The 11192-nt window shown below is 34.9% G+C and overlaps 3 protein-coding genes across 3 annotated transcripts; 1 reads left to right on the plus strand and 2 right to left on the minus strand.

Moving 5' to 3' along the window:
- The first annotated feature begins 1245 nt into the window (after nt 1-1245).
- On the plus strand, nt 1246-3457 carry LOC111914154 (outer envelope pore protein 16-2, chloroplastic). Its single transcript, XM_023909902.3, has 7 exons — nt 1246-1589; nt 1703-1754; nt 2272-2328; nt 2425-2456; nt 2651-2684; nt 2813-2880; nt 3069-3457. Exons 1-7 carry the CDS (start codon nt 1353-1355, stop codon nt 3210-3212), a joined length of 624 nt encoding a protein of 207 aa, XP_023765670.1. The 5' UTR covers nt 1246-1352; the 3' UTR covers nt 3213-3457.
- On the minus strand, nt 3428-5366 carry LOC111914153 (UDP-glycosyltransferase 85C2). The gene is made up of 2 exons (XM_023909900.3): nt 4563-5366; nt 3428-4460 (listed from the first exon to the last, which is right to left on the minus strand). The coding sequence occupies exons 1-2, from the start codon at nt 5059-5061 to the stop codon at nt 3526-3528; spliced, it is 1434 nt and encodes a 477-aa protein (XP_023765668.1). The 5' UTR covers nt 5062-5366; the 3' UTR covers nt 3428-3525.
- Nucleotides 5367-9013: 3647 nt separating this feature from the next.
- LOC128126941 (uncharacterized) lies at nt 9014-10732 on the minus strand. The gene is made up of 4 exons (XM_052765142.1): nt 10193-10732; nt 9766-10124; nt 9145-9208; nt 9014-9028 (listed from the first exon to the last, which is right to left on the minus strand). The coding sequence occupies exons 1-4, from the start codon at nt 10730-10732 to the stop codon at nt 9014-9016; spliced, it is 978 nt and encodes a 325-aa protein (XP_052621102.1).
- Between the last annotated feature and the right edge of the window lie 460 nt (nt 10733-11192).

The following is an 11192-nucleotide window of genomic DNA, read 5'->3' on the forward strand; positions in this document are numbered from 1 at the left end:
CATATAAGATTTATCCTTTCCCGATATCCTGATATGAAAAAAATACGGTTTGACATTTATTTAGATTTTGGATTTTGGAATATAAATTTAAATAAAAAGAACTAGATAAAAAATCCAATCCAATTTCAAAAACTTTGGGTATCTGATTCGTATCCAACATATACGATTTATCCTTTCCTGATATATGAAAAATAATATACTTTGACATCCGGATTCGATTTAGGCACATCTGCATGTAACAAAAAAGCAAGACAACAAAGATTTGGTTGAGAAATGATTTTCGTAAGCAAACAAATTGAAAATGCTATAATGATCAAAATGCTAATGTTATAACTTCTTGTAAAAATCGGTATATGCAGCCGATTAGTTATTTGGCGGTCTCAATTCATCTACAATTAATGCTAATCAGTCATATTAGGAGGATTCTGATCGAGCTCGGTGACCAATTAATCGTCTATATGGTCAAAAAAAATGTCAAAATGTCAAATGGTATCGAAAAATGAAATACGCAAATGGTAAACTAAATTCTCTAATTCTAACTTTACATCTCTGTCTCTTATCACGTCGATAACTAAGTTTCTATATCTTTCATCGTATCATGCTAATACGGACCTTCTAATGTATTTGAACATAAAATGAATAAGACTTTGCTATTTGTTTTAACTTTTAGCTGTCTGTATAAACTTTGATACCTTTGATGTGTATCCGAACATATAATAGTGATTCAGACTTTGGTATTTAGTTATATTTATTTAATTTTAAACAAATTCTTTTATAATTTAGGGTCCCGACTAATCTCTACCTAACTCTAATTGACCGATACAAATAAAAAAAAAAAAAATTGGATTATGGACTAAAATTATCAATTTGGACAAGTGTTTGTACTTCATCAATACTTACTAACTAAGATATTAATTACTAATGAAAGCTTAATTACGGAGTGTTTCAAACCAAAACCCTTTCCGTTTTGGACAAGTTCTTTAGATTCTAATTCTAACAAGGGTTTTCGTTTTGTACTACCATTTTTTTCAGTTTTATACACGACAAAATGTAAAAAAAGTAACAAAGACGTACAGGATAGAAAAAAACATACCACCTACACCTAAATCTCTTGTGTATCCACTTCTATATCGTCGCTTCAATTTAAAAAAAAAAATAATCCAAAATACTATCCCCATATGTGTGGGTACCCATTTCAAATTTCCCAAAAAAACCATTTGAAAAGGATGGATATCCATTTGATCTGGAGTTCGAAATGAACTTCCTTTCGTGAATTCCCCTAGAATAAAATTACTTTAATATGCCACGCGGCATCAGCTTCTTGCTCCACGTCTGACACGTGTGACGCGCAAATGTTACAGATGTCTGCTTCGATTAGTGTTTTCACTCCATTTCTGCTTACAACCGTCTTCTCTAATCTCACACTCACACTCTCACCCAGAAACACAGTTGCAAAATTAATGGGGCACAACTTGGAGACGAGATCGTTGATGGATGAAGTGAGGAGCTTCAACAGTGCCGGAGGTCTCTTCGATTTTGGTCATCCTCTTCTCAATCGGATGGCCGGAAGTTTCATTACCGCCGCCGGCGTAAGCCCCACATCCCTCTCTATCTCTCTATATCTCTCTCTCTCTACATACATACATCTGTCTCTCTAACACGAAGTTTGATTGATCGGGGAATGATGTAATGTGTGGTGCAGATCGGAGCAGTTCAGGCGGTTTCACGCGAAGCATGTTTCACTGCTCTCGAAAGTGAGTTTCCCAAAACTTCGGTCTCCTTCACATTTCTTCTATATGAGTTCATAAAATAAAAAAAAAATACTAATCATCCATAACCATTTTACCACTGTTTACAGAATTGCTTAATCATGTTTAAAGTACAGATGAAGTAGAATAAGAATTTGACACCATAAAATTGAGCTGTTTTACTTATAATGAAGACAATGATCAAGTAGTATTTCACGTTATCATCAAAATTTATTATGGATAGCTGTTATGAGTTTGGCTTCAGATGCTAATTTTTTGATCCTTAAGTAAAAGAAAGTTAAACATTGTTGCATAAAATCAGATTAATTCCAAATACCACACCATGAGGTAGCCGATCTCTGGTTGCATATTTTGTTTAAAAACCATTATCTTGCATAAACTGAAGAAGAATAAAAAGTTGTTTGCATAAACAAGCATGTAATACTATGATAGATTAAGATGAAGAGATGATGAAACAAAATTTAATGTTAATTAAGTTGCTTTCTAATATTAATATAATCAGATGCAAGTGGAGACGAAACCAGAATCTCCAGTAAAAGGAAGTTCCGAGGCCTTCATGGTATGATCTCTATCTTTTAACTTTTATTAGATAAAAGCTAGGTCATATAGAGTAATACTACTTATTATACTGGTTGTTATCGATGTTGATTTGCAGGGGAAACTAGCAGAAACTCTGTTGAAGCCTTGGTATGTTTAATGTTTATTACAAATTTGCCCTTATATATTTTTCCCTTTCATTTCTCCAATTTGCCATCATTCTCTCTGAATGTTTTTTAAACATCAGCATATTGTGGTAATGGACATGCACTTTTTACTTGAGTACTAGTATTTATTATTCAAATTAATTCACATTTGTTTTATCTATTTTTTGATGTTCTTAGGTGACAAGCACAGGGAAAGAATCTATACAATGGGGTAAGAAAATCATCTAATGGACTCCGAATAGTAATAGCAATAACAATAATAATCAAAATTATAAAGATTACAATAAAGATATAAATAGTACTACTACTAATAATATATAATGATATTTTTCATCTCAGGTCTAGCTGCTGGGATGTACTCTGGTCTGACGTATGGTTTAAAAGAAGCTCGAGGGGTTCATGATTGGGTTAGTCCATGAATCTCTTTTGTCCATTTTTGTTATAATCGGGCAGACTTTGCAAAATAAAATGTCTTATAATCCTTAAAAATAGGAATAAATGGAAGTAGCATCTTATAATAATAATAATATCCAATAGATGGAATTAAGTTGTTATTAATTCACATTTGTTTTATCTAATGTATTATTTGGTGCAGAAAAGTAGTGCAGTGGCGGGAGCAATCACGGGTGCAGCTCTGGCACTTACATCTGATGATTCGTCTCATGAACAAATTGTGCAGTTGGCCATCACAGGTGCAGCTGTTTCAACAGCTGCAAATCTTCTCACTGGTATATTCTAATTTAAATGTATGTATGTATCTTCTGATATGTTTTTATGGTTTTAAGTGTGTTTACTTTTTTTTTTTTTTTTTTTTAATCGTAGCTACTATTTTTATTAATTAATGGATTTAGTGGGGATGATTTGGTGCTTGATGTTCGATTTTAGTTTGTTTATTGTTTTTCTAGATGTGTAAAATAATAAATTTAGTAATTGAATGTGCATGGAGGCAGTATATATCATAAAAATGATAAAGAAGTTATTTATTAGATTCGTAAAATGTAACAATGATATATAAAGAAGTTATTTATTAGATTCGTAAAATGAATCGTTATTTAATTTCTTGACAACATAATGATTTCTTCGATAAGATTGTTGACGTTCAAGGAGGAAGAACCATTGGCAGCCGTTGCAGCAGTAGCCTTTTCCTTCCACTCCATGGCCTTCTTCCTCATCACGTCACCTCCATCTCCCATCAACTCCTGTACAAGCTTACTAACTTCCTCCCTTTTCACCTCCTTCTCCATCTCCATCCCAACCTCCCATTCCTTGCATATATACCTACAATTCGTCAGCTGGTCCCACAAATAAGGCCAACATATCATTGGTACACCAGCTGTCAAGCTCTCAATGCTGGAACCCCAACCACCATGAGTCAAGAACCCTCCAACCGAAGGGTGCTCCAGCACCTTTTCCTGTGGACACCAGCTTCCTATAAAGCCTCGCTTTTTAATAACCTCCTTAAACTCAGGAGGCAAAACTGCAGATTCTCCAACAACCACATCCGATCTAATTATCCAAAGGAAATAGTGATTGCTATTAGCAAGTCCCCACCCAAATTCTATAAGATCTTGTAAAGACATTACTGTTGAACTCCCATAGTTCACATAAATCACAGAGTTTAATTCCTTGGATTCGAGCCATTGCAAACACTCTGTTTCTTCTTTCCATAAGCTGTATCCATTGAAATTCGACATTTTAGGTTGTTTTGCCTTTGCGTGAATCTGATTAAGAAGTAACTGAACTGGACCAACTGTGTAAACATGAGGAATCATGGACGAAAGAACATCCACAAGACTAGTCTCCAATGTGTCAAACGTGTGAATAATATTGTATGAGACTTTGTGGGCATTTTGTGTAACTTCCATACAGAACGTAAACAGTTTGTGCGAAGAGTCTATTATCGGTAAATGCTTAAGCTGGATTCCTTTCATTCCTGGGATCCAATCAACATTGGTTTCCAAAAATCCATTTGTCAAATAACTTTCATCTGTATACATGAATAACAGCTGTACGATATTACATGTTGTACATATGAAAAGAAGGCCATATATCTAAATCGCACATACAAAAAAGAATTACAGAAGCAAACCTTTTAGTGGTGTAAGTCCTTTCTCCATGAGGGATTTGGTCTGGTAAAAACCCATGAAGCCACAAGCCGAAAGTGTCCAGTAGAGCATGACCGGGATTCCCAACTTTTGTGCAGCATCGATGGTGAAAACCGACATGAAGCCATCGGAGATGATAAGAGTTGGAGGAGTAGATAGTTTGGTTGCAAGATCAAGAAAAGGAGTCAGGAGGTGGGTTTCAACATAAGGAATGAGCAGTTCTTTAGCTTCGTCATCTTCAGAACTACGAGGGATGCTGTCAGGAATGGATGCAAATTGGAAACCATTTGATCCATCGAGGCTGTGGACACCACCGGACTTGAGCAAACGCTTGTGGATGAACTCTGTGTTAATAAATGTTATTTGGAGTCCCTTGTGGTGAAGAAGCTGCGCTAGTTTGAGCATCGCCTTAACGTGGCTTTGTGCTGGAAGTGGGATAAAGATGACATGAGGCTTCTTCTCAGTTTTGGCCATTGTCTCCATTCTTCTGTGTCTGTTTTCGAAGGGGTTGTGGTGAATATAAAAGTAGGGGCCTGTTAGTGGACAGCTACGAATAAAACAATTAATAGATAAGTAAATATGATTTGATATGTTGACTCAAGCTGATTGTCCCTCGTGTTTATGCGTTTAGGTTTTAATGTATGAGTTGCAGCCGCCAAGCATGCCGGCTTTTTAGGATCATTATGAAGTAAGTAGGTAATATTTATATCATGATTTGATTTAGAATCGGAACAAGGAAGGAAATTTATTATTGGCTATAATGGCGAATTGAAGAAACCGAGATTTGATTTATGATCCCAAGAGGTTGTTTTGATAAAGCATAAAATCTCGAAGACAGCTAAGTTTCAAGTACGGGAGGAGTCCTAGTTTGACCAGATATTCCAACTTTGGTAAAATATTCCACGATTCATAAAAACTGAACAATCGTAAATTTAGATAAGATGTTTGGACATGGCTTATAATCAATTGATAAATTAATGTTTTTTAACGTGAAAATTTTATGACCTGAACCTGAACCTGATTAATGATTAAGCTAAAATTTTGACAACATGATATAATACAAAACAATCTTACTAAAAATGTAATAGAGCGTCATTTTAACCATCAGACGATACTATTAGAAAATTTTGAGCTCGCCTCTCAGCTCTGCAAGTGGGCTATGGGGACCAAAATTTTCTACTAGAAAATTAAGTATCAAATAATATTCCCACAAATTAGATTATTTGATTTAGTCAATCTATTATACATTTTCTCTATATATTCTTTAAATTATGTTGTACCTTGTATTATAAATTACAACTCGATGCAAATATCGAATTGTGGTGAAATTCATATTTGTCTATCATGGTATCAACCACAGTCTCACCCCTCTCTTAAATTGCAAACTGTAATTTTTTTGCCCATCTATTCTCAGTCGATCATCGACCTTTCTCTGTCTTTCCTTCTTCCCTCTATACATCTTCTTCTCTCATTGCTGGTTCCTCATCTTCACATGAGTTGCCTCTCCGCATGAATACTCTGCTGCATATGCTCACGATAAAGCTCTCATCCGCAAATTTCCTCCTATGGTGAAATCAAATCTCAACATTGCTCATTCATCAAAATTGGACGCGTTTTGTTGATGGATCTTAATCAGATCCATCTAAAACTATCACTACAGAAGGTAAGACTACCTTAAACCCAAAATATTCATCTTGGTTTGACGCAAACAAGAAAATTCTTCTACTCCTTCAATCTTCTCTCACAGAGGAGGCTATCGCAGAAGTTTTAAGCCTACAACCTCTCATGAAGTTTAGAAAGCTCTGGAATCAACATATAGCCATGATTCTATGGAGCTCTCTCAAAATCTCAAAGACTCTTTATGTGTCAATTGAAGAAGGACAGTCTCTCCGTTTCTGATTATGGGAAACAATTTAAAGCTATATGTGACAAGCTTGTTGATATTGACCAACCTTATTATGTGACAATTTGAGTGTCATTTTTCTTAGTCAAAATCCAATTGCACATGACGGGCAAAACATATTGATATTGATTATCATTTCATTCATGAACTTGTGTCTTTAGGAAACCCGCACACCAAATTTGTACCTACCAAGCTTCAAGTGGCGGACGTCTTTACAAATCCGTTACCAAAACTCTATTTGACTCGTTTCGAGATCAGTTTAGGGGTGTCAATTTATGACACGACATCGTGTCATGTCGTGTTCATAAACCGACATGAAATTGACACGATTAAGCATGTGGTTGTTGGGTTTTTCGTGTTTGTTGTTTTTGTCGTGTTATATATCTTTAAGCATGAATGAAATACACTAATAGTTATGGAATATTATCTTTGTCATGTCGTGTCATGTTGTCATGTTTTAATCGGTTCGTTTTCGTGTTAATGAAAAAAAACACGACATCGTGTCGTGTCGTGTTCGTGTTATACAAAATCTTGTCATGTCGTGTCGTGTCGTGTCAGACAAAAACACGACACGACTGCCCGATTTAACAGCCCTAGATCAGTTACATGTACAACCTCCACTTGTTCGTTTGAGGGGGTATTAGAGATAATAAATTACAACTCAATGCAAACATCAAATTGTGGTGAAATTCATACTTGTCTATCACAAAGGCATATATGATACACGTTAGGCCTGTCGAAAAAACCCGAAACCCGTTCTACACACCCGACCCGTTCCGAATTCGGGTAAAATGGGTCGGGTAGAACGGGTAACAGGTATGAACATTCGGGTAATAGGTTAACCCAATAATAATATAGGTCGGGTTTTAGGTATGAATATTTATTTTCGGGTATACCCGAATACCCGAATTCGTTTTTTAAATAATACCGAATATACAATGCAGTCATGTACGCACACTTCAAATAAAACAAAACCCTTCGTTTCCTTCTTATGAACGACAGCTCGACAGTCGACGCAAACTTACAAAGGGAATACGACGCTGAAGCTGAAGTCATGAACCGTCATCACAATTCTCAGTTTCTCACTATTGTACGGAATGAAATTAAAAAAGTACATAACATATTATAATGATTTGTATTGTTATTATATATGTACTTGTTAATTGTATGAAGTATTTTCCTACCCAATTTTTTATTAAACCAGCCAACATGTAAAAGTAAAAAAAATAAAAATAAAAAAATTTATCAATAAGTGTCATTTAAGAAATTTTCGTGTGTACCCGATAAGTACCCGACCCGACCTCAAACCCAAATATCCGAAACCCGAAAACCCGAATTACAATATAGGTCGGGTATTATTTTCTTAAGGAAATACCCGTTCTACCCGAAACCCGAAAATTTTACCCGTTCGACACCCCTAATACACGCATGTGGCTCAACGGTATCAATATCGAAAAGGTAAACATCAGCAATCAAATGTATGCTGGATTAGATGTTTAAGCCAATAACTAAATCGATATATATTTGAATTAAAAACAAAATCCTTTTGGGTTGCCCTAAAAACTAGTAATTGGCGGAATGACTTTTTGGAAAGAGATGTTGATTTATTGGTTTATTATAAGATTAATAAGTAGCATTAAATAATTTATTAATATATTATGGGGTTAATATATTAATTAGAAATAATATTATTTAATTATTAATTAATCAGAAATTAATTTTGGAATTAATTGAATTAATTAAAAGTGCAATGACATAAACTGTAATTTTCAATAGTTAAACAAGAGAAGAATTCTAGAGTTATCTTGGGTAGGCTGAAAATATGGAGCCTTCTTAGAGTTCTAGGTTCATCTTTAAGGATAATTAGGAGTGTGAATAATTACATAATTTGAGATATTAGTATTATATTCAAATTAGGATTTATAGGGTTTCCTAATTCAACTATATAAGGAGTCTTAGACCTTAAATTTCCGGACACTCCTTTTCTCAAGAATAAAAGCAAAATTTTTTATCCTTCCTCTCTCATCTCAAGTCTTATTTGTTGATTATTTACTACAATAATCAAAAGGTATGTAAACCCTAAAACCCTTTATGAATTTCGATTATAATAGAGTATTCCTAGGGTTCTTGATGTTCAATTGTTTGTTGAAATCAATAGAGAAAACTTAGATCCAATAGTTTGCATGTGAACTTAGGGTTAAGTTTTTTTTTTTTTTATTATTATTATTATTATTATTATTTATCCGCCACATATATTTTTTTTTGTAACATATAAAACTTATCACGGTAGAGATCAAGGATTCAAGTGCCACTTGGAACACAGGTGGTATTAGAAGTAAAATAAAAGTATATTAGATTTTCCGTTTAAAAAAAAACTTGCCAAAGGTTGAGGGTTTAAATTTCGCTTGAGGCGAAATATGTAGATTTAATAGTAAGGTAATGGGGCGTGAGTTAGTTGTTATAAAAAAAGTGTACCATTGCTACTAAATTAATGATGGTTTATTGATGAACGACAACTTTAGTTTTTCAAATTTATTGATGAATTACCTACATATAGAAGACAGGTTAACAATGATAAGAAATATCATTAATTAGTGATTGGTAAGAAGTTAACTTTGGCGTAGTGGGGGTACATTAGACCATCCGTTATACCCACCACATACCACATATGTGGTGGGTGCCACATCAGCACCACATTCCATTACCACTAACATGGGATACTTACCACTAACACACCACTCCACATCATTATTTTTATTTTTTTTAATTCAAAAATACAATAAAATAACTTTTTTTTTAATTCAAAAATACAATAACATTACTTTTTTTTTAATCCAAAAATTAAAATAAAATTACAATTTTTAAAAGTAAAAAGCATTTATTTTTTTAAAACTATTTTTTCATTAATTATAAAAATAAAATAACAATTTTAAACTACATTACTTAGTTAATCTAGAAAACAAACATTACATTAATAAGAAAACGAACAAACATACATATAAAAATCCTAATCGTCGTTCATGCTATGTTGGTACAAATGTTCCGCGACATCTTCTCGAAGATTGAAACACGTTTCACTGTTATGGATTTCGACAACTCGCTCCAAAAAAGCATTCGTTCCGGGTACGAACTCCTCAATTGGAACGACAACGTCGTTCGGATCATACGTGCAAATCGATCGACCTTGATTTTCAATAATCATATTATGCATTATAATACATGCTAGGACCATTCGCTTAATTCTTTCTTTATCCCAAAGTCGTGTAGCATATTTCACTACATGCCATGTTTGCTTAAGGACTCCAAATGTCCTCTCGATATCCTTTCTCGCTGATTCCTGTTTTTTTGTAAACAATTTTGCTTTTTCACTTCGAGGAACTGAGTATGCCTTCATCAATGTAGAATAATCCGGGTATATCCCATCACCAAGGTAGTAACCATATTTGTACGCGTGCCCGTTTACCGTAAACGTCATATTAGGTGCTTTGCCGGTCCAAATATCGTTGAAAAGTGGAGACTGACCAAGAACATTAAGGTCGTTGTTAGACCCCGCTACTCCAAAAAAGGCATGCCATATCCACAAATCTTGAGATGCAACAGCTTCTAGGATGATAGTTGGTTCACCTATATCTCCTCGAGTGAACTGACCACACCATGCAGTTGGACATTTTTCCCAAGCCACATGCGTACAATCTAGACTGCCAAGCATACCGGGAAATCCATGCCTCTCTTCATGAGCCGAATATAATCTCTCAATATCACGTTGAGTAGGTTTACGCAAATATTCTTCGTGAAAACCTCATAAACACATGCAGAAAACCAATCTACACATTCAACCGCGGTCCTCTCGGATATTTTCAAGTATTCGTCAGATGCATCAAATGCTATACCGTATCCCAAATACCTAAGAGCAGCCGCACATTTTTGTATACTACTAAAACCCATTCTTCCTCTAGCGTCGGGTTTTTGTTTGAAAAAATCATAACGAGATTCTAAAGCATTACTAATACGTAAAAATATAGCCTTATTCAGACGAAAACGACGTTTGAACGAGTCGTCATTATAAAGACAATTATCGGCAAAGTAATCACGTACCAATAAGTCGTGTGCGGCTTGGCGATCACGATTGACGACCGTCCTTGTACGCGCTGCATTCGAACTTTCTTCGGCGTGAACGTGTTGCACAACATTGAAGAATGTCTCGACGAATTCTACGTCGTCATCCGAGTCAAAACTTTTTAAAAATTCCATATTTATCGAGGGATCCATAGGTGTAATTGAGTGTAGAATGTATATGTATGTGTATGTGTTTTGGTATTGAGTTTTTATAATTGAGTTTGAAAAAAAAAAAGGAACGGCCAAAATAGCCGTCCAACGGCTCAAAATATTTGACCAATAGCAATCCTCGTTTCATTTCGTTGTCCCGAGCACATTTTGCAACGACCACGGTCGACCACGAACCACCGGGACGGTGTGCACGTCCGTGGTTCGTGGCCAACTAGACCACGGACGTATTCGTGCTACGTACACCGGTTGGCCTTATCAACACCACATTGTTACTAAAAAAGACAACATCCGTTGCTATTCTACATTTCTGGCGCTTTGTCCTATGCTAAATATTGTTGCAAATCCACCACAAATAATCTATCGCTATTGCTTTGGTCAAAATCAACTTAATAGTAACTTTGTAACACAATTAATAAGTGTGGTG

Source organism: Lactuca sativa, chromosome 6, assembly GCF_002870075.4.
Source record: "Lactuca sativa cultivar Salinas chromosome 6, Lsat_Salinas_v11, whole genome shotgun sequence".
Classification (NCBI taxonomy): domain Eukaryota; kingdom Viridiplantae; phylum Streptophyta; class Magnoliopsida; order Asterales; family Asteraceae; genus Lactuca; species Lactuca sativa.

Bases quoted from the DNA above. Each gene is read 5' to 3' on its own strand.
- LOC111914154 (XM_023909902.3), top strand. From the start codon at position 1,353: ATGTTACAGATGTCTGCTTCGATTAGTGTTTTCACTCCATTTCTGCTT. The intron at 1,590-1,702 runs GTAAGCCCCACA...TGTGTGGTGCAG, and splicing joins GTTTCATTACCGCCGCCGGC to ATCGGAGCAGTTCAGGCGGT. The intron at 2,685-2,812 runs GTAAGAAAATCA...TTTTCATCTCAG, and splicing joins GAAAGAATCTATACAATGGG to GTCTAGCTGCTGGGATGTAC.
- LOC128126941 (XM_052765142.1), bottom strand. From the start codon at position 10,732: ATGGAATTTTTAAAAAGTTTTGACTCGGATGACGACGTAGAATTCGTC. The intron at 10,125-10,192 runs GTATGCTTGGCA...TGGTGTGGTCAG, and splicing joins AGAGAGGCATGGATTTCCCG to TTCACTCGAGGAGATATAGG. The intron at 9,209-9,765 runs GCATGTAGTGAA...GTGGTGTGTTAG, and splicing joins GGAGTCCTTAAGCAAACATG to TGGTAAGTATCCCATGTTAG.
- LOC111914153 (XM_023909900.3), bottom strand. From the start codon at position 5,061: ATGGAGACAATGGCCAAAACTGAGAAGAAGCCTCATGTCATCTTTATC. The intron at 4,461-4,562 runs GTTTGCTTCTGT...TCATGTATACAG, and splicing joins AGGACTTACACCACTAAAAG to ATGAAAGTTATTTGACAAAT.